This window comes from Aplosporella prunicola (assembly GCF_010093885.1).
Source record: "Aplosporella prunicola CBS 121167 unplaced genomic scaffold K452scaffold_26, whole genome shotgun sequence".
In the NCBI taxonomy this organism is placed as follows: domain Eukaryota; kingdom Fungi; phylum Ascomycota; class Dothideomycetes; order Botryosphaeriales; family Aplosporellaceae; genus Aplosporella; species Aplosporella prunicola.
In genome coordinates, this window is record NW_022983554.1 from 131,856 (window position 1) to 157,214 (window position 25,359).

Genomic DNA, 25,359 nt, shown 5'->3' on the forward strand with positions numbered 1-25,359 from the left:
AAGTTGGGGGGGTAGATAAGCTGGCTGTGCCGGTTCGTTTGGCGCCGGATTTAGGTCCCTGGGAGCGCTAGTTGTTACGTTCCCTTCTGATGGTGTTGGTACGCGATACTCGTAAGGGTGGTACAAATATACGGCGCCTATGTTCGGATTTGGAAAGCTGTATATGAACAAGTGTACTTTAAATGCATGTTGATCACATCGTCGGTGAAGGACGGTTATATATAGGAACAATGTTGCGTAGCGGGTAGGGTGGTCTGCACTCGTGTATAAAATATTGGTGGGATAGCGAAAGCCCATTTGGATAAACTATTATATAAGTCCTTATGTTCCCATTGAGACATGAGCGTAAGACATTCTTTGTATAACGGGGCGTACCTGCGTATACAGGCGCGTTCGGGATTGGTTTGCATTTAGTTAACCAAGACCTTTTTAAAAAGAAATAAGGCAATCCCGTACTTGGCAAAAGTATTAGAAGTTCATAAAAATCCCCTGATAGAAGGTACCAATCACTTAATGTTCTCTACTAGACTATTCTAAATACTCAACATGTGATGAGTGTCTGTTTAACTATAAATAATATTTTATCTATATATACGACCAGGGAAAGAGTAAGTGCTCCCATCTTTAGGTGAACTAGATAGTGGCGCTTAGGTATACCCACCACGCATTGTACAATATATACAAATTTATCTCCAAACAATACAAACTATGCCACAACTTCGCCCTACACACACGCTCTTAACACGCATAGTTACAAAACATTTCACATTATCCATTAACACCACAAGCGATGTCCGGACACAACGCCCCCCTCCCTCCCGTATATAAGCACACGCATCAAACGCCCATATCCTGCCCATAGAAAAAGCACAAGAACACACAGAACACACGCTCATGCCCTCGGACAACCCGAAAAACACAAACATGAGCAACACGAACACGCCTTCCGGCGCCGCCCCCACGGGCACCAACAACAACAACGCTCGGCGCTCCGGCCGCGACCGCCACCCCCCCGATCGCCTTCTAGACGAGATCCCCGAGACGATCCGCCGCCGCCCGTCCCAACGCGGCGAAGAGAACCGCAAGAAGAAGGAGCCGCTGGCACGGCGCCTTTCTGAGGCGCGTCGTAAGGCGTTGGAGCCCGAGCCTTCGCAGGCTGCGCCTACGGTTGAGCAGGACTCAGCTGTGCAAGGCACTGCCAAGCAGACTCACAGGCAAGCCCGCGATGGGGATGTGACCTTTGCCGACAGGATGGCGGCGAGGTTGGATGCGTTAGGACTGAGACCTCCGCAGCTGCGTCGCCTGAGCGCTCCTGAGGAAGCTCTTGTTGAGCAAGGTCATGCTGTGCAACGCGCTGTTAAGCAGACTTACAGGCAAGACCGCCATAGGGTTATGACCTTTGCCGAGAGGTTTGCCGTTAGGTTGGAGGCGATGGGTTTCAAACCCCCACAGCCTGAGCCTACGGTTGAGCAGGGCGCGGCTGAGCGAGGCAGTGCTGAGCAGGAGCACAGGAAAGATCGGGATGGAGACGTGCAGATGGCAGATGGGATGGAGGCTGAGATGGAGGCCCTGGGTCTGAACGACCCGAACACCTACCTCAATGACCCTCTGAATAAGAAAATGGTGCTGACGCAAGACGGCCCTGTGCCTGCTGCACCTCGAACTGACTATGCGCCTCCACCGTCGATTCCGCCTCCGCCCGAGCCTGCGCCCCAGCCCGCCCCCACACCTACCCCGGCGCCCGCCACTCAGACCAAGGTCGATCGTCGCCCCTCCACACACCGCAAGAAGACTAAGCTGGAGCGTGACCACAAGGGCCACTTCCTCCCGGGCCCGAGACCCGTCGAGCCGGCTCCGCAGCGCGAGCAACCTCTGGTGCGTGATCGCCGCGGCAGGTTCACGAGCGGCCCGGTTGATGGCCAGCAGCAGCGTGATAGTGGCAGGGCCGAGGAGCAGCGTGCCGCAGCCCGGCATGAGGACAACAACGTTCCCACGAACGTCCAGCACAACAACGGCCGGGTGAAAAAGCAGCGCGTGGAGCCTGTGGATGACCAGATGGAGATAGACGACGACGACGACGAGAGTCTGTACACCCTCGACGACCCGCAGGTCGCTCCCCAGGCCGCGCCTCAGGTCGAGCCGCAGAACGCCCCTCAGGTCCCTGCACAGGAAGTCCCTCAGGTCCAGGCGCCCCAGATCAACCAGCCCGCACAGCCTGCCCCTGCCCCCCGCGGCCGTTTCACGCACGGCCAAACCCACGTGCAGCGGGACGGGGGACAGATCCAGAACCCACGGGCCGTGCTTATCGGCAGCTCGACAATGATGCTCGTCGACGAGCCGCAATCCCCCGCCCCCACACACGATCCCCTCGACCCCTTGCTCGGCGCCCCGCTGCCACTAGAGCCGACTGCCCGCCAGCCGCGCACAGCCGAAGAGATCGAAGCCCTGATCGAGGACACCAACCGCCGGGAGCCCGAGTTCATACCAGCTCTGGGAGAGCACGGCATCGACGAGGGGTTCCGGCTGCGGCTGGAGCGGTTGAGGGAGGCGCATGTGGCTGCGGGCGGGGACGAGGGGGAGTGGATAGATCTGGTGAGGGACAATGAGGAGATGAGGGTGTATTTAGACACGCTGCTGAAGGAGCAGTGGGCGGGGGATGCGTTTATGGAGGAAGTCTTTGACTTTGAGAAGTGGGAGCGGGATATGGAGGACGGAGCTTTCGATAGGGCTTTGGATGGACCTTAGGGTAATTCATTCGAGCTTTGATACTCCCTGCCTTTCTGACCCTTCCCTGTGATGAGCTCACGACGCCACTCTCCTCCTTCCCCCCGGCACGATTGGACACCCTCGGTAGTCCCCTCCCCCATCCTATTTCCCCGTTCCCTTTTTCTTGATCCAAGGTTGAATGATTTCCTTTTGTCTTTCCTTTGTTAGGCGGCATTCCGACTTTCTTCCCGCTTTTACTACAAAGACTACAAAAACACAAAAAAACGGTCCGGAGCTTTTGAGTTTGCTTTCCCTTTCCTTTGTTAGGCGGCATTTCGACTTTCATCCAGCGTCTTCTAGAAAACAGAAAAACACAGAAAAACGTAAAAGAATGATAAAACCCGAATAAAAAAAATGTATTTTTAAATGTAAAACAAAGTCTCGCTAGTGACCATGTTCTTCCCAACCGTTTTCCAATTTCTTTGACCCCTAAGACTGAATGAGTTCCTTTCGTCTTTTCTTTGTCAATGAAGCGGCATTTTGACCATCAAATAGCATCGTCTGCAAAAATCACTAAGCACAAAAGAATGTAAAAGAAAGATAAAAACCCAATAAGTTATATTTATAAATGTGTTATGCATTATATGCATTGTGCTAATCCCTCGGGGTAATAAATTGTTGGACTATCAGGCCATATTTCTTCATGCATGATTCTCTATATTCACTTTACTTTTTCGTTGTTTCAACACCCTGCTATTCCCCTGCTACTTTCTACAAGCGAGCACATGACTGCTCCACCCCTTCATGTATATAAAGCTCGCTGCCAGACACTCTTTCAAAATAAAGCCGCGTTCTCTCTTCACTCGCACGGTTTCAACTATTCAATCCAACATAAATATATCAAGCCATTAACCAAGTAATAAAAATCCTGTGTAGTCTTTAGTATACGAAGCTATTAATCAAGTTGTTTAGTATCTTCTTTTAGATTTAGTTGTTTGTTTAAACCTATTATTACACGTAGGTTATTCGTTCACTTGTGTTGCTCGTACAGCTTGATATTTAGACGTGAAAAAGTCAGTTCATTCTTGCTACTGCTACTGCAGACCTAGTATCGTAAGAGAAGTCACTCGCAGTAGAAAGTATAGCATCTAAGCTAAAGAGCATCGAATCGGGTAAGGAAGAGAAAGTAGACAGGCGAGAGAGAGCCCGAGTATCGCCATGTGATGCAGGTCTTGGAAGCAAACAAGCAAGCAAGCAAGCAAACCAGCCAGCAATCAAGCCAGCCCATCCCCTCCACCCGCCAATGCCATTCGTCCCCTACGTGAACAGGCCCAAGCCAAAGTCCCACTCAAGTGCCAAGCGCTTCGTCTGCACATCGCCAGTTGGATTGACGTTGAGATACTTCAAGACGATGTCAAGCTGCTCGCTAGGCATCTTCTTGATATCGGCGGGCGTGTTCGGGAAATGCGGGATCTCTCCGCCAGTGAGGACAGAGCGCTTGGGGTGAAGAGGCTTGTTGGCACGAGCCCTGGAAGCCTCGAATGGGTCCGGACTAGGCATGTCCCGGACATCCCGGCTGAACGTGACGCGGTCGGCGGGCTCGGGCTTGGCGAGCGCGGGGTCGCCCGTGACGAGGCGGGCAGAGCCGTCGGCCTCCCACTCGTAGTAGCAGTCCACGGGGTACGACCTGCGAATGCGTTAGTAGATGCTTAGTGTTTTAAGGGTATGGTCGGTGCACGTACAGTCTAGTCTTCGGTTTTTTGCTGTTGTAAGGAGCCGTAGTGCGTCCGTTGTCGGATTGGTGTTCGTACTTGAAGATGTAGGGCCTGATAATATATTAGTAGGTGCTTGATGTATTGTGGATGTGGTTGTAGACGTACAGTTCATCGTAGTTCACCTTGCCGTCGACCGTGGGCGTGTCGAGCCCTCTGGCGGTGCTATGGTTGCGGAGGGAGATAAGCTGGTGCCTGGGAATACGTTAGTAAACTTTTGGTGCAAGGACGGCTGGTGGACATACAGGAATTCAAAACCCTTTTGGTTTTCGATGGCCATCTCGCGGACCTCTTTGATCTCGTTGCGGAGTTTCCTTGACATTCTTGGAGCTCTTGGGATCGTGGATGGACGCGTTCTTGCTGCCCTTCACCTCATCGCGAACATTCTTAGAACTGTTGCGGATGTCCTTAGAGGCGCCAGTAAGGTCGTTGTCCTCAGCGGGAGCCCAATTCGAACCGCGGATGTCCCTGAAGCCACGTGTAAGGTTGTAGCGAACGTGACCAAGATCCAAGCGGACGGCAGCAATGTTCGAGCGGACGCCACCAAAACCGGCAGCAATGTCAGAGCGTACGCCACCAATACCGGAACGGAGAGCACCAATATCAGAGCGAACACCAGTTAGATCGGGGAGATCCTCGTAGACGCGGCTCTGAGGACCTTCACGCATGTCGGCGCGGAGGGCCTTGATGTCATCGCGCAGGCCATCGATGTGGGCATTGAAGCTGTCGCGCAGGTCGTTGAGAGCGGCGATGATGGCTTCGGTGCCTGGGTCGAGGACGTTGGACGGCTCGGATGGCGCCGGAGTGTCTTCAAGGGCATGAATCTTCTCCATGGTGTCTTCAAGGACAACGGCCTTCTTCATAGTGCCTTGGTCGTTCTGGGACTCTCCGGCGTGGTTGTTGACCTCGGAAGACATGTTTGCTGAAATCGCAGGTGGAACTGTCTGCGATGAGGGAGGAGGGATTGGTAGGTTGCGCGGGAAGGAAAGAAAAGGAAGGCTGGCGCGTGCTGGGTTGGCGAGACTTCGGTACGTACTGTTGACGAATACGTCATTCTTACCTTAAACGGAACATCCACCAAACGTTGGGTCAATGAATTTGGTCTTTCACAATGTCCATTTTGCTTACAGCAGTGAATATTTTACGAGAATAAGAGTCTCCTGCATAGAATATATATTTAGAAACAAAGGATCCATTGTTTACAACAGACTGATAGCCAGTAACAAAGTCTCATTTAAAATACCTTTGCGTACCTGAACCCCCAATACCACAGGAAATACTCCAATGCTGCTATCTAGCTCAAAAGCAAAGCCCATTCCGCCGAAAGTGCCACATACAAAGATTTCTGCATTCGCACAGCCCTATCCGCTCACACCGTCCTCAGAACCAACCTCTTGCCACCAATCCAACGGCCCCCCTTTTTTTTTCATTTTGAGCCCTGGTTCCTGTTTCATCCCCTCGCGCAGCGACAGCGGCCTCTGCACAGCCATCCAAGAATCATCGAAAGCTATACAAAATCGTTTAGCACAATCCTCTATAAACACATCCGTGCACACAACATCAATACTCACGAATCATCCAAGCGACTCCACTCCCGCAAATTCCTCCACATCCTCTTCCGCTCCGCCCGCATCTCCTCCGTCTCATCCAGCCGCGCGTCCCTCCACGCCCACGGCACCGTGTACTCCCAGTTCACAGCAGGGTCACTGTTTGGTGTCTTCGCGCCAAAGAGGACGACAGCGTCGATATACCACTGGCGCTGCTGGTACATGGTGAGCCCATCGGGGTCAGGTAGGGAAGTAGGCGGCGCCGACGCGCTGCTCGGGCCTTCAGCGCCTTGAGGAGAGGATTGGGGGGCCGGCTGGGAGGTTGCGGGCGCGGCCAGCTCGTCCACCATGTCGACGTCCGTTGTTGGCGGGGGCGGGGGCAGGGGGACCGTGTCAGGGGCACGCTGGGCCGCCAGCGCCGCGTCTACTGTGATCGTGGCTCGGGGCGGGGAGGAGCGGAGTGGCGCGGCCGCGATGGTGGAGTGAGAGCGCGCGGGCTCGGCACCAGCCGTCTCCATGGCGCGGAGCGGAGAGGGACGGGGAGGTGAATATGTGTTGGCGCCGGCGCGGCGCGTAGGGGAGGCGTTGCTGTTGGTAGGGAAGGCCATGGCTGTGTTTGTGCCGTCTGCGTCGGTATCACTTAAGGGCGTGGACATGATGTCCGGCGTCGTCGCTTTATAAAGCGTGCCAGGCAGCGACGATGACCCTACCGTGGTTGTGATGGGAGCTGTTTCCTGGGTTTGTGGTTCCTCGGCCTTGCCAGGCAAAAGAGCTAGCGTCGCCGCCGTGGGCGCAGGCGATGGCGGTTGAGGGCTTGGCAGCTCCTCAATACTGGGGATCGGGGCTGCCGATGACGCGAATTTGGCAGAGAATGCCTCGTAGCTGATGCGGGGCCGCTTTAGTAGACGGGTTTGGGGACGATCAAACGTCCTCGGAGGATCAATAGATGGGCCTCTGCTCCGTGTTGCGTAGCGAGTGCAGCCCTCTATAGAAACTTGCTGCGATCGAATGACCCGGGGTACGACGTTGTCATCGGTGGGTACGTCTCGCATGCTTCCTGATCTTTGGTTTTGTCAGTGAGCGGCCGTATGTTAATTTGGACTGAAACCTGCCTGTTCCTTATACCGCGCGCGCCAGAACCTTGTGCAAGCCTCTCCGCTGTCGCTGAGGTCTTTGCTCCTGCTCGAAATCGATAGCATGTTCGCGCTGGGGGAGGAATGTTCTCGGGGGAAATGGCTTGCCTGGTATATTGGGTGTTTGGCGGCCTGGGGTCTGCTGATGGGCTCGCAGGCTTCGGCGCGGTGTCGACGTGACCATAGTACAAGTTGAATTACGGAGGATGCAGAAAATGAAGGGATTGCGCGTGGATGGGTACAATCGTGCATGGGTTGATGGAAGGGAGGGGCGCGTGTTTGTGAGTTTGACGCGTAGACAAAGCGTGACGTCATTAACAAACTTGATACGCGCAACAAACACCACATGGCAAACACCAAGCGTGCGGGCTTTTGTTAAAAAAGGTTCCTTAGTGGACCCATTTCAAACAAAAACGATTTATACATATGATTAAGTTTAAAGGATAAACTTTTTCTTTGCCTGATGCAGGGCGTCGTACGTCAGTTTCTGTAGTGAAATGATTGATATCAAGCCCCAACCACTCTACCACGTGCCTAGCAAAAAGACAAGCCGCAAGCTTCAAACAAGGCTGTAACAAATACTCCCATAGCTTATAAAAGACCACAGAGTACCGCTTTCCAACCCAGATAACGATGGACGCTCAAAACCTAGATCCTTGTAGAGACGGATTTGATAATACGAAGCAGATTATATCTAGTCTCCCTATCACTTCCTACAACTCCGATTCCGTTTATAAATGTGTACTTAATTAAAAGCTTCATTACTTTTATTATAGAACTCAAGCACTACGCACACCAATTTGACTAACCCCTATCCACTCGTAAGCTAACAACGTTGACGGTATTCTCCACATTTACAATTTAGTCTAACAACACAGACAGAATGCACTCCAGGCGTATATTTCCACCCAAAGGAACATGACTCTCATGCATTGCTAGCAACGGACCAAGTCACGCCCCTTCCTCGACCGCTACACCGGGTGTACGGCGCCTTTGCCGATCCCACCCTCGAGCGGCTCTTCGACAAACCCGATAACTGGTTCCAGGCGGGAGCATTCCACTTCGCACCGAACCCTGACTTCAAGCCGCCGACGATCATGCAGGCCTTTGCAAGATCCTAAAGCACTATGAAAGGGTTCCGTTCCCCGCCAAGGTCGAACCTGGTCATATGGCCTACGCGGCCTTGAAGATGACGACCATCCCAACCAAAAGAACCCATTAGCGAGTTTATCGCCATGGATATTCACGGCCGTATAGGTCACCCTACAGGGGTAGAATGCAAGAGCGACTTGTCCCAGTGTCCGTTTACAGCCAACAAGGTCGTCCAAATGCTGTCAATTCCGGTTTTATTGTCTATATTCTTGATCCTCCTGCCACCTTCACGACTTCGTTATAAGCAAAGCGTTAGACCTTCTCAGCATTCTCGCTCGGCACGAGAATACTCCTATAGACCTAAAGTTTACTACTATCTCTATTATTACGGAGGGTAAAGTTCTTACTTGGAAGATAATTTTTAGAAGCTACTGAACGTGCTGGACCGCGAAGAACTCCGGGCTTTAAAAGGCGGCAACCTCTTCGAGCTCATCCACACCCACTACTACGCCGTTGTCTTCCCATTCCCAGAGTGAGAATCACCACCATCTCAATAACCAACGAGGGAGATGTCCGCACCTCCAAGGACAAAACGAAGCACAGCCGCAGCAGCAGGTATCGTATCTCTCAATTCCGTTTGCGGAATCCGGATACCCTTCCGAAAATGTATACTGTCGAAGACAAGGGCTCTTGATTCTAGCCCTTGTCCGCCTGCTCTAGCTGGCAAAATGCGGGGGCACTCACCACTGGAGGATGAAGACGATAGGAACGACATCCCTTCTGGTCGCAATACTCGGCAAAAGAAGCCCCGAACCACAGAGTACTACCATACCTTCCAAACGGAGTACCGCCAACGGCATACTCCATCTCGTCAGGCGTTCGGCCTGCAACCCGCCATGCCTACCCCTGCCACTTCATCCCCATACAACATCTCTTGAACGACATCCTCCTCTCTATGAGCGCTGTGGGGTGGTGGGGACGGTGAGCTGCGGTATGCGTCGCCGCTATCGGTAGGAGAGCCCTTGTGTCTATAGAGTGGAACAGTGGCTTGTTCCTAGAGGATATCTCCCTTGAAGCGAAGCGATGATAGTCAGAGGAACACCTCGAAGCTTCCAGGAGGTGTACGGGCTGGTGGAGATCGAAGAAGAAGACGTACCGTTCGCCGTCGAGCCCGGGAAGACCATACAGCCTCCTTCATGCCACCCTGTGAAGATATATCATATGGGGCGCATCCGAAGAGCGAAAGCCGCATCAAGATTGTTCATGACCTTGTCCTCGTCGCAGGCTCGCAGCGCGTCACTACTCGCGGTGTATGTTTCGCGGCGGAGCTGAAGCGGAAGCTCGAGATGCGATGCAGCTTCCTACGGGGAAGGCAGGCACGAGCCGCATAACGTCGCTGCTCGATGCGAACTTTCAGGACACACCTCAATCCTCGGCATTCTCGTCCTACTGCCTTGGTCTCTTTGCTTGTCGCATCATGTTTGCTCTCTTGTCCTCCTGTTGCCTTGCCTCATAGTTTCTGGAGCGACCGAGGTGCGATGGCCTGCCAGGAGCCGGCCTGCCGCAAACGAGGACGCACGCGTTTATTATTACTTCCATGTGCAACTGAGGCGCATCACTGCGCTGAACTCTTCATGTCTTTGCCTCTCTTTTGGCTCTGACCTCTCTGTACAGCTTTGCCTCTCTTCGCTGCAGTGCCATTATCCGCCTCTTCGCGCGCATGATTGCGCCTCCCGAGCTGGGCCGGCAGGTTGCCCTGGCATTGAAGCACTCGAAGATGGCTTTCCCCGAACTTGGTTCGCTGGACAGTCATGACGTACGTTTTCTCTGGTCCTGTGCATGGCTCATGGCTGATCGGATGCAGGAAGCGTGAAATCGTCGAGCAGCTGTCATTCGGGGCTTGTCGAACACCCGAGCATTCGGGAAGGCGATATCCCGGGCCTTGAATGGCTAACAGGATATCTTCAGCTGCTGCAGTATACTAGTCTGTTTTCTACCACGTTCTGCCTGTTAGAGGGTATCAACGATAAAGATTTATGGACAAAGACTACCAGCGACCGTGACCCAGTATCCACCTGCTCAAGGCTGGAAGTCGGCGAAGAGAAGGTGTGGTCTATCCTCAGCAACACGGCCTCGGATCTGGATGTTGGTTCCAAAGATCAATTCCCCTGGTGCGCATCGTCCAAGGCCGCGGTCCCGGGATGCGTCAGTGCCCGGCCGTCAAGCCCAACGGCGTCTGCAGCGCTATCCGGTCGACATCGAAGTGGAGGGACACATTTGCCGAGGCCAGGTAGCTCTTCTTCGAACTGGTACGGACTGCAACGACGGTATCATGGATGGGAGCAGCCAAAACACAAATAGGGTGGTGATTGTTGTGGCTGGTCCATGGTAGCGCGTGTGGCCGAGATTGACGCAGAACCGTACGTCAAGAGTTCGCGTGCCACTGTTCACTAACAGGTGTATTGTCCCGAGTGTTAACATATTCTGTCCGTCATTGCTCGGCTTTCGCTTACGCAGCGTATATATCAATCCCATTTCACTTCAGTGCTTCTTCCTTTCTCCACTCTACCGAAGCCCACTCGACAGCCTTCAACTTTCAGCTTTCAGCTTTCAGTACCACAACGCTCGACTGCTTCAACCTCACGCTTCCTTGCAAATCACACTTGCAAGCAAGCATCCCTCTACACGATCGCTCTTCGCAAGTTACTCGCTTCCAGCGACTACCAACAACGAGCACACGCTCCCTCCAGCCTTCTTTTAAGGCCTCACTAAATACCTTTCACGCGACTCAACACACTACTCTAGCGTTTCCAACATGGCTCCTTCCCTCTTAACCTCCGCTCGCTTGGCTTTCGTCAAGCCGTCTAGGGTCGCCAACAAGGCGAACCCTCAGAAGATTGTCTCGGCCGCGAGCAAGTCAGCCGCGAACCCCACACTCGGAAATCCCGACTCCTCCATGCGCGCTCCCTCGAAGCCCGCCCAATCTAAACCGGCCACCATGAGGCCCGCTTCCTCCAATGCTGCTCCCCGCAAGCCCTCTTCTTCGGCTCCTACCTCGTTCTCCTCCATCTACGGCGCCCTCACCGCGTCCCTCGAGGCATCGAACAAGCGCAACATCTCTAAGGGCATCTCGGCATTCACCAGCCGCAACCAAGATGTTGCCCCGGCGTCCCAGAAGCGCAAGCGCGAGGATGATGCCTCCTCCTCCGAAGCCAACAAGCACACTCGCGTTGATGGTCCCACTACTACTGAAGCAGTCAGGGCCCTCGCCAAGAAGGACAACGCTTCTCCATCTGAAGCTCCCAAAGCGCCCATCAAGCGCAAGCGCTCTGAAAACGCTGCCACACCCATCACCACCACCACCACCACCACCACCACCGCAGCCGCCAGGTCGCCTGTCACGATCAGGCGCCATCAGAACCACGCCGCCAACGCCCAGGCTCGCTCCGCCCGCGCCGACGCCCACAGGTCGCCGCCCCTCAAGCGCAAGCGGGACGAGGATGATGTCGTCCCGGTCCTTGTCGCAGCTGTCAGGGCTACTGGCAAGCGTCGGCGCCTGGCCGATGTCGCGCCCGAGCCTTCTTACCGCCACGTCTGCAACCGTGGCCTCCTCAACACCTCCGACGCACGCAAGCTTCGCCGTGCCGCCAGCGCCATGCCGGCCGGCATGTCCGCACGTCGCTTCGGTATCGCCCTGAAGCCGACGGTGAAGTCGGTGCTGCCGAGCTACGGCATCAACAAGGGCCCTTCCGCCCCTGCCGCTCCATCCCCGTCCCTTCGCGCCGCCCCTGCGCCATCTTCGCAGAGCACCAGGCGTCCTGCCACGGCTGCTGGCGGCCGTGGTGACAACCAACTCCATAGCACCCCGCCCGTCTCCACCAGGCCTCGCGACGCCTCCCCCCCTCACAGATCAAGGAGGAACCAACCACACCCCCTCGCCACCGCCCGCGCATCACATTCAAGGAGCGCGCCGCGGCGGCCCGCTTCGGTGGGCAGATCACCCGCAAGATCATTGACGACCGCGAGCTCGCACGCACGCAGCGGGAGGTGGAGTCCGAACACCTCTCCGAGATGATGAAGGCGGACGGCATGGGGCCGGATCCGCAGATCTCCATCGATGCGAAGAAGGTTCGTACGCGGAGGAGGGTCACGGATGGGAGGATCAGGTGGAACGACTACTAGGTCGTTGGTGATGGGGTGGTGGGTTGGGGCGTTTGTTTTCTTTGTGCTCTTGGGAGGTGATTCGTCTGGGTCTGGTCGTTAGGAGTTTGCGGCTTTAGGGGTAATTATATGCTCTTTGTCTTCGTTTTCGAATATACGTCTCCTTGTCTGTTTCGAGCTTGTGTATCTGTGCTGAGTGCGTGCGTGGTGTGTGGTTTGTGCTGAGTGAGTGGGAAGGTGTGCGTGTATGTGGCGGTGCGTTGGGCGTCGTGTGTGGTGGTGTATACGAGGAGGCGAAGAGGTGTTTATCCCCTTGCGCGGGTGGGAGTTTCGTGGGCTCTTGTGTAAGGAGGTAGATAGTATAGCGCTATAGTGTTACGCCCCTATCCTGTACCTCCCCTGTGCCGCGATGTTCCGTATACATACAGGTAAGACTGTATCTAATACACACGTCTATAATAACCCACGAAGCTCTAAAGACCTACCTATCCCTACACGTAACTCGAAGTAGATAGATGAATGCGCGATGAAAAGCGCCAAGTTAGGGCGCTGAAGGACTACCCGGCGAGAAATGGGCGAGAATGCTTATATTTGCTTGCGATATAGCTGTGTACTGCGGCATTGGTGCGTACTACCGTCTTCTCTATGGATGTCACAACTACGTCCTGACTCCTAATCCGCCTAGAAAAAGTTAAAACAAGTACTCGGGCGCGGCATCCTCGCCCGCCGGCAACAGCGACAGAGGCGCAGCAGCGCGGATATGGAGCGCGGTATGACTCGACGTTACTTCGTACTTGACCCTACGTGTTTCGCACGTCGCGCGCATATGATGTTATTTTTGGGGTTCGATATTTTGGTATGAGGTCGGGGCGGGGAGGGGCGGGGCGCCATCCCCCGGGGACGGGGTGGGTTGCGGGTGCGGTTGGGTGGGCTGCCGTAACGCCGAAACGAATTATTAGGCGTGTCGGCTGCTACTAAGCCTTCTTTATCGCATTGTATAGGGGATTAGACGCTAGTGTACTTGAAAGGCTGCTTTCTCCGGTGTTCTGGGTCTCTTTGAATAAGTTGATTTGTGGGTCGATTATGGTGGGAACGGGATTAGTTTTTAGGGCGTCTTTGGGTGAGTTGTTACGCAAAAACTAGAATCGTTGATGTGGATAGATGTTCGAATAATGGAGTTCTCGTAAGAACTTAGGGGGATGTTTGAGGGTGGATAAATAAGCTGAGAAGATAATAAGTACGAAGCTTACTGAAATTGGAAGCTTAAAAAAAAAAAAAAAAAAAAAAAAAAAAAGGGATAAGCATATCTGAAATGATACACCAGACCCGCTACACCTAAGAGTAATGTAGTAATCTTAGCAACTCACCTCTCTACCCTATCCGAGTCTTCTCCCCAATTATAACCAATCCATTACTCTTTGCCTGCGTTAAAAGAGCTAAAGTCTACCACCTTGGCATTCTCGACTTTCTCGTCCACGGCTTCCTAAAAGTTCCTTCCATCCCTACGCTTTGGCCATGCCAGTCTCTCTGCCCTCTGTCAGCCGATCGGCCCGGCCCGGCGAGAGCAAGGCTGTGATCACCTTGTGACAAGGGGCTGAGGCGGGTGGCGGCGACGTCGGCGCGCTAAGTGGCGCGGACGTGCTCGTGGTTATCGTCTTGGACGTTTGTGCAGACATGGTTGTGTAGTAGCGCGTAGTATGGCTGGTGACGGTGTGTATCGCGGGATCGGGACGGATCTGCTGTTTGCGATGTTGCCGATGGGCGTGGGTTTGTGGCTTTTTATACGGGTGCGAGGATGCTAAGCGTGATAGTGCTGCGCATGGAGGCTGCGTGGTGGTAGCCTAGAGGAAAAAAGGCTCTCGCAGTGTTGAAGGCGTAGGTCGAAGCCAGGCTGCGCGCTGCAGCTTGGGGAGTGCGAAGGGCGGCGGTCTTGCGGGTATGAAAGTACGCTCGCTACTACGTCTGGAGCAAAGTGACGGTTCTAGATGCTGGAACGAGTTTGTTCGCAGGTTGTAGTGGATAGGCAGAATGGTCTTGCGTAGCTGGCCCTGCCCGCTTCATATGCGCACGCGGTTGCGCTTCTTGTGCTCGCGGCCGCGGTTGGAGGAGAGGCGTAGTCCTTTGGCCGAAAGTCTTTGAATGGAAAATGTGTTGTCAGCGTTGGTACTAGAGGGATCAGGCGATGGAGGAGGCGTTGGGGTGGTTGTTGATGTTATTGGTGATGTCGTTGGTGGGAAAGAGGTGGGGGTGCCGAGAAGGCGGGGGATGGGTGTGTGTGTGTGTGTTTGTGGCACGAGTTATATCACTACAAATTTTACGCACGTTCTGGGTTTGCAGATACATGCACTCGTACGGTCTCCTCGTGCTTGCTCGGGAAGCTGGTTGCATAGGTAGAGAAAGAATATTCAGCTTCAATTACTTAGAGTAAAACAGCCAAGTAAGACTTCGCGAAGCATTAGCATTCAGCCGTTCACAACTTCAGCACGCCTCCCAAGGGCCAAATCCCCACCCAACAAGCAAAAGGGCCACTCATTCAGACCAGGTCCCACACCATCAAGACCCTCATCCAGAAGCCCCTCTCTCCAGCAAAACACGTCGAGTCCTCCCAGCCGAACCTCATTCCTCTCTCGCCCCCTCTCTCCTCTCAATTCGAAATTCCGAACACAATCCTAACCACCAGTCAGCACTCCACACAAACTCTCAACTTCCGCACTACTCACCGTCGCACCATCCTCTCAACCACCAACAAGTCGACATCCTCCACACTACTCACATCCCCTGAGAAGCAACCCTCTTTCCGCCCTCATCTTTCCTAAACTTCAGGCGCTCGGTCTGCTGCTCGCCCCACGCGGCCTTCGCCATCTTCTCCCACTGCTTGTGCGCGAAGGACTCGGCGTCCTCGTCGTCCGCGTCGTAGTTTGCGTCGTCGTGGGGCTCGGTGGCTTCGGTGTTATTGCCGGAGGAAGGGGTGGTGGGGTTCGTGGTGGGGTTGTTGGAGGGCTTGGTGGTGGGCTTGGAACACCCTTGGGGATTAGGGAGGGACGCGTTGGTGGTGGTGGCAGTAGTAGTCATTTTGACTTTTCTTTGGGTTGTGTGGGTTGATTGGGGTTTGGTTTGAGGGTTTGCGGATGCGCGTTTGTGTGCGTGTCGGTTTTGTGCTTTGGGGCTCAGATTTTGCCTGGTCGTGGATGCCGGTTGGTGGTTCGTGTTTTAACTGGACGCGATGGTGGTTTTTGAGCGAGTGGACAGAAGAAGGGTTTGAGTGTTGTGTGAAGGAAGGTTTGGGCAATACGACTTATACACGCTAGTAAGGCGGAGGCTTGTTACGCGTGTGTGTGTGCCGAGGTGCTGCTGGACAATGCTGGACAATGTCTTTGTTTGTGAATGAACTTGGCCAGTCTTTGCTAGTTCCGGTGCGTTCGGCTCGTGCCACTGCGTCAAAGGGATACCCAATATGGTAAATCACTTGTATTGTTAGGCTACCCGCGCTAACTCCCGTTGTGCAATCCGTGCACCCGAACCATTGCCGCTGTCTACGCAGCAAGAAGCTATCTACCAGCGCTGCGGTGCGCCCAAAAAGCCCTACTCAACGCTCTTTCCATGCATCAATGAAGCTATCTACTAACCCACAGTGCGCTGTGCGCATATCAGAACTCCCATTCGTCGTTCTCATGCCAGCCCTCTTCTTCAATGAGAACCGGCTCTCTGTCCCCTCGATTTGGCGCAAGCGGCACGCGGCACCACGGGCAGCTGTTGTTAGTCGCCACCGTCGCCTCGGTCATCCAGTTCCTCAAGCAAGTGCGACAAATCATGTTGTTGCAATGGAGGGACAAACCTTGAACGCTAGACATCCTGGCCTCGTAGTCGTCCAGCGAGGCCTGCGTGCCCATGAAGACTTCACCGCAAACACAGGTGTCGTTGAGAGCGCCCATAACGCGGCCCGGATCGAACCTAGCGACCTCATTGATGTCCGCCTCGATGATGGTGTTTGTGGTTGACTGGACCGCCGCCATGTCCAGGTGTGGCAGGATTGTCTTCAGAGTCTGGATGGTACTATTTGTGGTCCTAAAGTGATATCAGTGTACTAAATACTCTTGCAAAACGCGCTCGGATCTCTGTACTTACGCAATGTTTCTATGGGCATGAATCCCGCCCAGCGCCTCTGCCATGAACCACACCCGCTCGTGCAGTGCAGGGTCCCCGTTCAGCCTGGGTAGCGACAGCCTGCAGACACGGTACAGCCCGCGAGCAAGCCAGTGCGTAAGTCCGGGGTCGTTCCAGATGCTGCAGGTGTAAGCTGCGAGTTCCTCAACCGTTCCGATGAGGTGGTACTCATGGCCGTCATCCTCGAGGATCGGGTAGAAGGTGTAGTTCGCGACGATGGTTTCGAGTGACTCTGCCTCCGTGGTTTGTGGACTTGTGTATTAGAAGGAGTTTGTATCGGAAAGGGGCTTGGGGAGACTTACGAAAGTGATTGCGTGGCGCGAGCTGGGTTGACGGCTTGAGCGGTGTTGGCGACAGCCGCTGAGTCGGAGACCACGGATTCGGGGGATGGAGCGCCCTGGCTCCTTGGCGGCAGGATAACCTGCTCGATTTGGCTGCGAATTACTTCGATGACGCCGGGGTCGAGCGAAACTTGAGGAAGCTGGGCGCGTGCAACGAAGCGCCCACGGCTGTCCCTAGCACGGGGAGTGCTGTTACGGCGACCGTTAGGCATTTTGGGTTTGGTGACTGAAGAGGGATACTGAATAGTGCGTTGTTGAGTTGTCGGAGAGATTGACCGGGGTTGTTGTGGATGTGGAAGGTCGGGGGGCTTTGGGAAATAAAATAAGCAACCCAAAAGCGCGTGTGAATCTCTGGACGCTTCCCACACACTTTGTGTTTAGCAGGTATTATTCCTTCCCACTCCATTAAGATGCCGAAATGTGTCCAATTCACACTATTAAAACCGTTTCCAGCTGTTACGTAGGACTGTAATTTCTTGTAAGGCCTTTATTGCGGGGAGCGGCTCTGCGTACCCTGCGTTCTGTTGATCGAAAATTGAATTTGTAAAGCTATGGCAGTATTCTTCCTAGCAAGGTATCATGTCGTTCATAAAAACCAAGTTCTGCTCCCTCAGCCATGTTCAAATTTCTCGTAACCGTCCTGAACGGCTATCATACTAACTGTCTCCCAGAATCGAAGCCGAGCAGAACATGCAGTTGTTGGGCTACGGCACCTTGCGCAGCTGGTGGGCCATGGCCGTGCACTTGGTGCAGACGAGAGTGTTGCAACACCTCATGCGAACAGCCATATGGATGCGGCTGTTGAACGTACCTGCGCAAATGGGGCACGAGCGCGAGCCCTCCTCCTGAAGTCTTGTTGGGCACTCGGTGAATTGGTCCAACTCCAACATGTAATACGTGTAGGCGGCACCGTTGAGAACATCACTGCTGATGGCTGGAAGTATTCGCCTGAACGCGTAGATGAGGAATGGTGACAGCCTAGATCGCAATGTCAGTCCACAAAGAAAGAAGTAGTTCCACTTCGTGACTTACAAGACATGGTCGTAGGGACCGGCCTTTTCGAGAAGCTTTATGGTTTGATTTATGAGCTCCACTACCCGACCGTGGAAACGGTACTTCTACCTCACCATGGCATGGACGAGGCCAGCGGCGAACCATCTGCAGAGGACAGCGGTATGCAGGCGCTCCTCAGGAAGATGGAGGAAGTAGGGCGCGTCAAAAATTACGATGAGACCAGTGACATCGCGAATAAGAGTCACGTCGTCTTCGGGCTGAGGAATAGCAGGTCTGCCGGTGAAGGGCGCTTGAGAGTGACTGGGAGCTGTCTGGCGCTCGCGGCGAACGAGGCGACGGCCGAGGCGAGCAAGAGAGCGTTCTAAGGATTCAATTTTCAGTACATGCGTAGATATGAACTTCAATTGGAGCTAGCATACCGAGGTTGTGAAGGAGTTCAAACATTTTTGCGGTTGTTGCGGTTGTTAGTTGAGGATGAAATTGTTGGTGGAGGGAGGGTGCGGCTGATGCTTAGGGTGTTATAGGTGGTGACTTGACCTGGATGCACGTGACAGAGTGTGAAAGAATTGTTGTTGTCAACTCGATATGCGATGCTTCTTTAATCGCTCTGTAAAAGGATATGTACATGTGGCCAAAATCATTGCGCGATTCCGGATAATCTCATGCCTCTTGCCGAAGATATATACCGAGCAGTTGCTGCGGGATCAAGCAACCATTAAATAGGCTTTACTACCTCCGCAAGAAGGTGTGGAAGATGCAGGTATTTATATTCATTCCTCATGGCGCAAACAACTTCAACCAGATACAATCAACATAAAAACATATTGATATCAGCTGCGCAACGGGTCAATGCAGCAATCGTTTGCTTCCCTAGACTGCCCCTTTTGGCTTATCCCGATGGTTGGACATACAAAGTAGTAAGAAGAAGACAACCCATGCGTGAATTAAACCCTTTCGTGGGTATGAAGCACCGCAGGGCTCTCACAAACACAGAGATTTCGCCGCAAAGGGAAAGACTTCAGCATTCTCAGGCAGCCGCATATCCAGCAGCGAAGAACAAGACGCCTACATAACGAAGGAGAGCACCAATAGCCCCTACCAAACCCTTCTCGCAGCTCTACAACCCACCAAACAACCACTCCTCTCTCTCTCCTCCACCGCCTCACCACCCTCGCACTCCAGCACCCCTCCCTTCTGCTCCCTCCACATGTGCAGCACGAAGCAGAGCCTGCACAGCGCATGCCCACAAGGCAAGCAGACAGCCACATGCGCGAGGTCAGGATCAGTCTCCGGGTAGACAGCGGGCGGCGCCTCCACGCCCTCTTCGTCGACCTCGCCCTCCTCGACAACGCTGTCGTCGCCCACCAGCGCGACCCTCTCTGGGTCCATGCGCTGGAACGGCGCCATGCAGACGACACACTCACCGTCCTCGAGCGGCGAGATCCGGGCGAGGCGGTGCAGGTTGCGTTTCAGGAGGTCCTGTGCGTAGTCTTCGAAGGCGGGGAGGCCGGTGTGCGTGAGCACGCTTTCGACGTGCCACGGGAACTCGGGGGTGATGCTGTAGGCGTGTAGTAAGTGTAGCATCATGACTGGTTAGAGTAGGTCAGGGCTTACCGCAGGTGGTGCTTCGCCGGGACGTGCTGCAGAGCTTGTATGGCGCCAATGACTTCCGTCGCATGGCCCTGAACGTCCTTAGGCAGGTCCGCGAAGATGGTGCGGAAGAACCCGTCGAGCGCTCTCGAGAGCCATGTGCTCAGGATGAATGCCTGGTCGTGGAAGCGGCTGCCGTCGAGGAAGCTCTGGGCGGTAGTGAGTCGGTGCCGTCCCATGGTGCCGCCGACGGTTTTGAAGGGACGGTCAACGTGGGAGAGGATCTGGGTGCCGGGGAAGAGGTGCTTGGGGCCCTTCTTTTCCCCATGTGCGGAGACGACGACCTTTTCCTTGCTGTGTGGAGTTAGCATTGAATTGGTGCAGGGTGAGTTTGAACATACTCACCCTCTCTTGACGATGATGGTCTCTTTGAAGAGATAGCCGGTCGCATCGCTGGGCCAGCACCAGCCGCGGTGCTTCGTGTAGTAGACCTCTGCTGCGAGTGGTTTCGGCATGTTGGCGGGAGATCTATGGCGGAAAGTTGAGAGGAAGAGGCAGAAGAAAAGAAACCCTTGACTGCAAATAGCGACGACCGCGCTAGCCCTTCTCGGACCATTGGTGTAACCGGTTTGGAGCTTATAGTCGATAACACATGCAGCCATTCTACGATAGAGTAACTAAATTAAGCACTTCACGAGATCAAAGCTCTGTTCACTAAAAAAAAAAGGGCCTTTTTCAGTTTCATTGTTTATTTTGCACAATGTCACACCCTTGAGCGGTACATACGAGGGTTCTCCATGGGAGTTTGTTGAACAGTGCGAGAAAGCTGGACACTGCTGTCGCATTGAATTGAGTGAAACTGTCTGCTTAAATACACCACTTCCCTTGGTAGAAAGGTGACTATCGTTCCACTAATAGGAGAGAATGGCATGATGTTGAAAAAGCAAAGTGATGACAGGGTTCGTACTAAGCGAGATAATATAGTTATGGTGGTGATGGTTGACAGAGTTTAATTCGTTTCATGCAAGCAAGTTCAATATTGATCGGAGATGGGCAGCAGGTACTCAAAGTCAAAGTATTCGTGTTGATTCTGTAGTCATTATAAGATCAATGTACTAATCAAAACCTTAGACCAATACTGCAACCCATCATTACGTCTCATTGAAGTCCAGCATACTCAACTTCCACCCATACAGTAACGTAGACAAAAGTTACTCATCCTCCATCGCACCAGGAACACCTCAGTCAAGCGCCTGAGTGCAGTACGGGCACTCCAAGCGCTTCTGGGCACAAGTCTCGGCCATCCAGTTCTTGATGCAACTGAAGCAAACCAGATTGCCACAACGAAGACGGACAACGCGATCCCAGATTTTGCCAGGGAAGAACAAGGCCATGTCGTTGGCGTGTAGGTTCTTCTCTTCCGCCATCGACTTGAGGCCATCGGGATGGACCGAAATTTCCTCTCCGCAGAAGCAGTAAGGCTGCTTCTGCACGTCGGCGTCGGTCGGGTAGGTTGTAAACCCCATGACGTGCGCGACTCGCATGTAGACGAGGATGTGGTTGAAGAGGTCGAAGTCGACCTGCGTCAAGACGGTCTTCAGTAGTCCTGCGATCTCTGGTGTGCAGCTGGAATGTGTTTGTTAGTAAAGACGATCGTCAACTTTGGGCCATGCTGATGCTTACCGTAGGTGTTGCCCGCATTCGACGGGCGCCAACATATCCAAAAGCTTTATCGCGGCAGGCTTGACCCGGCGCTCGATGTCTCTGAAGATGAGAGGGATGTACGCCCTCAAGGCGAGCACGAAGTAGGTCTCCAGGAGTTTATCGACAACGGACCCGAAACCGATGATGAACATCTCGGGTGTCATTACAACCTCCCAGCCGGTTGTGTTAGTCCTGACGATCCACCTGGATCCGTCTTCGATGAAGTCGGTGAACATCCTGGTGACCATCATTAGCATCATACCTTGGGAATTAGTATTATCAGGAGCGCTTACTGTTCACGGACGACATAACTGTCGAAGATGTCTTCGGCAGAAAGTCTACCCACCACAACAGGAACATCGACATCCTGATACGCGGTAGAGAGAGCTGCGACGGTAGGGTACTCGTCTGGGATAAGGCGGTACACAAGGTCGTAGAACTGCACGGCAACGAGAGGGTTCTGCAAAACGAGCGACATCTTGGAAATGTTGAAGGCAAAGGAGCTCCTTGAAGTTGTTGGAGGTTGAGGGTCGAAGACTTTGCGCGCGAGAGTCGGCGGCGGTCGCAAGCCGGTGCTCCGCACAGACGTGACGTCGCAGTGAAATCGCGTGAAAGAGGTGGGTGAGTGCACTGTTAGAAGCGTCAGCGGCAGGGAACGACACAGGGTCAGGAAAGTGAAAACCTACCAGTCACTACAGCAGTACCCCTGAGCGGGAAGTCTTGTGAAAGAGCTTGGTGAGTGGCGTGTGCGCTGTCAAAAAGAAGTATTAGCGCCCGTTACAAGCCGCATACAGGGAACAGAGATCTTACCAGTCGGTATGGATGTGTTCCTGGGAGCGAAGTCCAGAGGCGTTGGAAGCTTGAAAGCGTTCGTGGCGGTCTCGAAAGTGGGAAGTAAGAGAGATGGATGATTCCGCTCAGTGACGGACAGGACGGCAGCTTATATACGAGCGAAAAGAGCCGTCAAAACTCGAACGCGCTAGGTACCAGACGCAAAACGGCAGGCGACGGTACCAGTCAGACCCTGGATGAGCCAGATGGCAGGAAACGGGTGCCAAAGCCGAAGTTGAACGGTGGTAGATGCTGGTCGTCAAAACTAAAACGAACCATTAACCAAAGTACGGAGATGCCACGGGGAACACTAGAAGATTCCAGATCTGGCCGAAAGCGCCCGCCAGAAAAAATATCAGGTTTGTCGACGTCATCGCCGTGGTAGGTAGCCTCTATAGGTGTTGTGTTCAATAGGATTTATAGGGGCGAATCGTACGTGCATGGGGTGGTGATGCTCATAATATGTGGAAGAACGGTCAACGGATCGCGATGCGGATTGAATAAGGATATGTAGTGGCCTTTTTTAGGTGCCAGAAATGTTTGCTAGTAATCTATTTGCTGTTTGCTACTTTTCATGCGGCCAATAAAGGGGAAGCATCACTCACGTGCACGAAATGGTGATGGGATTCGAACAGGGAGGGCGAAAAATTGAATTGCTACAACATCGAAGACAGGAAAAACAGGGCATGTGAGTATATTTTATTAGCCCACTTGAATCAAGCAAAAAACTACAGAAGTGTACGCAGAGACTCCAGCAGCCGCATACAAAACTTCGCGCAACAAAAAACCGGCCACCAAGTCACCGCCTAAGCTGAGCCTCCATATATTCACAGAGCGCCTCGATCCACTGGTCAACAAAATCATCTTCTTCTTGCTCTAGCTCCTGATCTTGGATCCACCCGAGCACATCTCCATCTTCTTCTTGCTCTTCCTCCTCTGATTCTAGCTCCTCTTGTTCTTGCTCTTCTTCTGATTCTTGATCCTCCTCCTCTGATTCTAGCTCCCCCTCCGATTCCTCCTCCTCTGATTCTTGCCATTGCTCTTGAATCCACGCGAGCACATCATCATCATCTTCTTGCTCTTGGTCCCCCTCTTCTTCTCGCTCCTGGTCACGCTCCGACACCTCGTCCTCATCCTCGAGGACGCCGAAAGACTGCCTGCAGTAAGGGCAAGTATCCCACGAGGGGACCTTAGCTTCAGTGAACAATCTCCTAAAGCAGCCAACGCAAAGGACATGGCCACAGCGGCCGCGGCGCGGAGAATTCGGGTGCAATTCACCCGGCTGCAGACCGCTCCTCTGCTTCCTGGACTCGCCACCATAATGGTCAGCGCAAATATCGCAGATCTTGGTGCCCTCGAACGCAGAGATGTCCTCGAGCGGCACAGGACTCGTGATGCGCTTGATGTCCTCGTCAGTTGTCATTCGTTGGTGCGAAGTGAGGAAATTGGCGTTCATGTAGGGCATCAACGCTCCGATCTGCTCGCCCACGTAGTTCGTGACCTCGAGGTGGCGTCCATGCGGCACCTCTCGCAGCAGCGCGATGAAGTTGTTGCACGTATCGCGCAGTTCCTCGGTCGGCAGGGTCGGGTACAGGAAGTTTAGGTGGTCGATAATGGCCCTGCCTAGGCGCTGGTCAAGCAGGAACTGGCAGTCGTCTTCCTCGTACTCATTTTGGATGCGCCTCATCGAGGGGAATAGCGAGGGATGAGTGACCATGTCCCAGTCGCTCGTGTTGGTCGTGGTGATGTGGTAGAGCCGGTCCCGCCGGTCTTGCGCTGTCCAGTCAGAGCGCGCTATAGGGCGCGAGATGATTGGTCCATCGTTGATGCTGTATACTACCGTTTCTCCGCCGTCATAGTACTTGATGTTGTTGTGCTTGTAGAGGAACTGAGGGCCCTCTTGATGAACCTTTTCATCCTCAAGGACGTTCATGAGGGCAAAGTAGAAGTTGTCCATGTCGAGGGATTTATAAAGCTTTCGAGAAGTTGTCAACGGTTGCTAGCAGCTGTATTTAAAAGAACTGCGAGTCGATTTGATCGTTGACTGAAAGCGTTAGAGAGATATTAAAATACAGAAGAGCGACCCTATAGGGAGGAATAGGGGACATCTTATACCGTCAGGCGAACTACCAGGCAGAACTATAATCAGACCTTACCGTTGTTGAGGCGACCAGACCCCTAAGTTCTAACACCGGCGAACGCGTCCGGCCAATCAATACCCGAATCAGGCAAAGTGCAGGCATGTTTAGCAACAAAGAGCGCCTAGGATGTATGTATCCGTTGAGGCACGAGTTTCTTGACTCTTCCTTGAACATTCTGATAGGTGGAAAGTCTAGAGGTGCTGCCAGACCCAGATGCATCATCATCATCGATGAATGGCGATTTTCTGAACATTGTAACATGAACGTGTTAACGAAGAAGAAGGTTGGGCAAAGAGGAAAGGTCGTTTTGGTGATGTTGTGCTTTATATAATCGAAGTTATACACCTTTTGGTGGTCGCGCAATCTTCCGAGTTGGAGTTGCGCTTAATCAATTAGATTACCAAGCTGATTGAGTGACGGTGTCCAGTAGCCTTTTGGAGACCTTCAGATGGTTTGCTAGGTACGCAATTGCTGGTTGCTCCTTTGTGTGCGGGTTGGCTTTACATCTGTTTGCTGATGCAGCCGGACAAAGACGATATCTGTCTTGACGTCAGCTGAACCGACCAAGAATAACATCAGGCAAAATTTAAACACGGTAATGAATCACATGCATGCCACAACCAAAGAGAAGATGATCAAAGATGATGAAAGATGTCAGTGTCAAATATTATATTTACCGTAAGAGCCGGAAAAGGCCGACCGACCGAACTCGTGGGAGCTTCGTTCTATCCAATGGTTAGCTTTGCGCCTTTGAGGCTTGAGCAAAAGTCTCAGGGTCCTTACAACGCGAAACCAAGACTGAAAGACGTGCCAGCTGCCCTCTCGCCAACCACAGAATTCGGCCGTCCACTAACCATCGAAGCCCTTTTTCGCGGTCTGGTCGACATACTTGACACTTGTCACTCGTATCTCCACCTTCCAAGCCTTTGTTGCAACATCTCATCTCCCAAACGTTCTAAGAGGCACGATGATTCTTTCTTCTTCAATCCGACTTCTCTCACCTATGCACAATGCACCCACTGCGCGGTTTGCGAAATGCAAATGCCGCAAAGTCGTGGCCGCATGGTAGGCCCAACTTGAGACACGTGTCATTATCATCCGGCCACGTCGCTGTAGCAGCCATCCGAGCCGAACGCGTAATGTAATCGTTGAAGATGGTGGAA

General features: G+C 53.4%; 11 protein-coding genes across 11 annotated transcripts; 4 read left to right on the forward strand and 7 right to left on the reverse strand.

The window, feature by feature from the left end:
- Positions 1-894: 894 nt before the first annotated feature.
- K452DRAFT_301584 (uncharacterized protein) lies at positions 895-2,745 on the forward strand (the record flags this gene model as incomplete). The annotated part of the gene is made up of 1 exon (XM_033542466.1): positions 895-2,745. The coding sequence occupies one exon, from the start codon at positions 895-897 to the stop codon at positions 2,743-2,745; it is 1,851 nt and encodes a 616-aa protein (XP_033393570.1).
- Positions 2,746-4,023: 1,278 nt separating this feature from the next.
- Positions 4,024-5,395, reverse strand: K452DRAFT_311995 (uncharacterized protein; the record flags this gene model as incomplete). The annotated part of the gene is made up of 4 exons (XM_033543497.1): positions 4,024-4,393; positions 4,449-4,532; positions 4,587-4,673; positions 4,737-5,395. 4 exons carry the CDS (start codon positions 5,393-5,395, stop codon positions 4,024-4,026), a joined length of 1,200 nt encoding a protein of 399 aa, XP_033393571.1.
- A 530-nt stretch (positions 5,396-5,925) lies between these two features.
- On the reverse strand, positions 5,926-7,224 carry K452DRAFT_321534 (uncharacterized protein; the record flags this gene model as incomplete). Its single annotated transcript, XM_033544403.1, has 2 exons — positions 5,926-7,087; positions 7,151-7,224. 2 exons carry the CDS (start codon positions 7,222-7,224, stop codon positions 6,046-6,048), a joined length of 1,116 nt encoding a protein of 371 aa, XP_033393572.1. The 3' UTR covers positions 5,926-6,045.
- Positions 7,225-9,970: 2,746 nt separating this feature from the next.
- Positions 9,971-10,611, forward strand: K452DRAFT_301587 (uncharacterized protein; the record flags this gene model as incomplete). Its single annotated transcript, XM_033542467.1, has 2 exons — positions 9,971-10,046; positions 10,115-10,611. 2 exons carry the CDS (start codon positions 9,971-9,973, stop codon positions 10,609-10,611), a joined length of 573 nt encoding a protein of 190 aa, XP_033393573.1.
- Positions 10,612-11,065: 454 nt separating this feature from the next.
- Positions 11,066-12,432, forward strand: K452DRAFT_301588 (uncharacterized protein; the record flags this gene model as incomplete). The annotated part of the gene is made up of 2 exons (XM_033542468.1): positions 11,066-12,121; positions 12,160-12,432. The coding sequence occupies 2 exons, from the start codon at positions 11,066-11,068 to the stop codon at positions 12,430-12,432; spliced, it is 1,329 nt and encodes a 442-aa protein (XP_033393574.1).
- A 1,246-nt stretch (positions 12,433-13,678) lies between these two features.
- Positions 13,679-14,519, reverse strand: K452DRAFT_291236 (uncharacterized protein). Its single transcript, XM_033541134.1, has one exon. It carries the CDS (start codon positions 14,085-14,087, stop codon positions 13,914-13,916), a length of 174 nt encoding a protein of 57 aa, XP_033393575.1. The 5' UTR covers positions 14,088-14,519; the 3' UTR covers positions 13,679-13,913.
- A 592-nt stretch (positions 14,520-15,111) lies between these two features.
- On the forward strand, positions 15,112-15,501 carry K452DRAFT_339516 (uncharacterized protein; the record flags this gene model as incomplete). The annotated part of the gene is made up of 1 exon (XM_033545307.1): positions 15,112-15,501. A coding segment is annotated over one exon (390 nt), but the record flags the coding sequence as incomplete, so codon positions are not given.
- Positions 15,502-16,058: 557 nt separating this feature from the next.
- On the reverse strand, positions 16,059-17,128 carry K452DRAFT_301590 (uncharacterized protein; the record flags this gene model as incomplete). The annotated part of the gene is made up of 3 exons (XM_033542469.1): positions 16,059-16,476; positions 16,537-16,827; positions 16,878-17,128. The coding sequence occupies 3 exons, from the start codon at positions 17,126-17,128 to the stop codon at positions 16,059-16,061; spliced, it is 960 nt and encodes a 319-aa protein (XP_033393577.1).
- Positions 17,129-17,620: 492 nt separating this feature from the next.
- On the reverse strand, positions 17,621-20,035 carry K452DRAFT_301591 (uncharacterized protein; the record flags this gene model as incomplete). Its single annotated transcript, XM_033542470.1, has 6 exons — positions 17,621-17,894; positions 17,949-17,983; positions 18,044-18,291; positions 19,097-19,488; positions 19,545-19,874; positions 19,926-20,035. 6 exons carry the CDS (start codon positions 20,033-20,035, stop codon positions 17,621-17,623), a joined length of 1,389 nt encoding a protein of 462 aa, XP_033393578.1.
- Positions 20,036-20,761: 726 nt separating this feature from the next.
- On the reverse strand, positions 20,762-21,702 carry K452DRAFT_312003 (uncharacterized protein; the record flags this gene model as incomplete). Its single annotated transcript, XM_033543498.1, has 3 exons — positions 20,762-21,146; positions 21,204-21,461; positions 21,518-21,702. 3 exons carry the CDS (start codon positions 21,700-21,702, stop codon positions 20,762-20,764), a joined length of 828 nt encoding a protein of 275 aa, XP_033393579.1.
- Positions 21,703-22,854: 1,152 nt separating this feature from the next.
- On the reverse strand, positions 22,855-24,012 carry K452DRAFT_361644 (uncharacterized protein; the record flags this gene model as incomplete). The annotated part of the gene is made up of 1 exon (XM_033546437.1): positions 22,855-24,012. The coding sequence occupies one exon, from the start codon at positions 24,010-24,012 to the stop codon at positions 22,855-22,857; it is 1,158 nt and encodes a 385-aa protein (XP_033393580.1).
- Between the last annotated feature and the right edge of the window lie 1,347 nt (positions 24,013-25,359).

Bases quoted from the DNA above. Each gene is read 5' to 3' on its own strand.
- K452DRAFT_291236 (XM_033541134.1), bottom strand. From the start codon at position 14,087: ATGTCTGCACAAACGTCCAAGACGATAACCACGAGCACGTCCGCGCCA.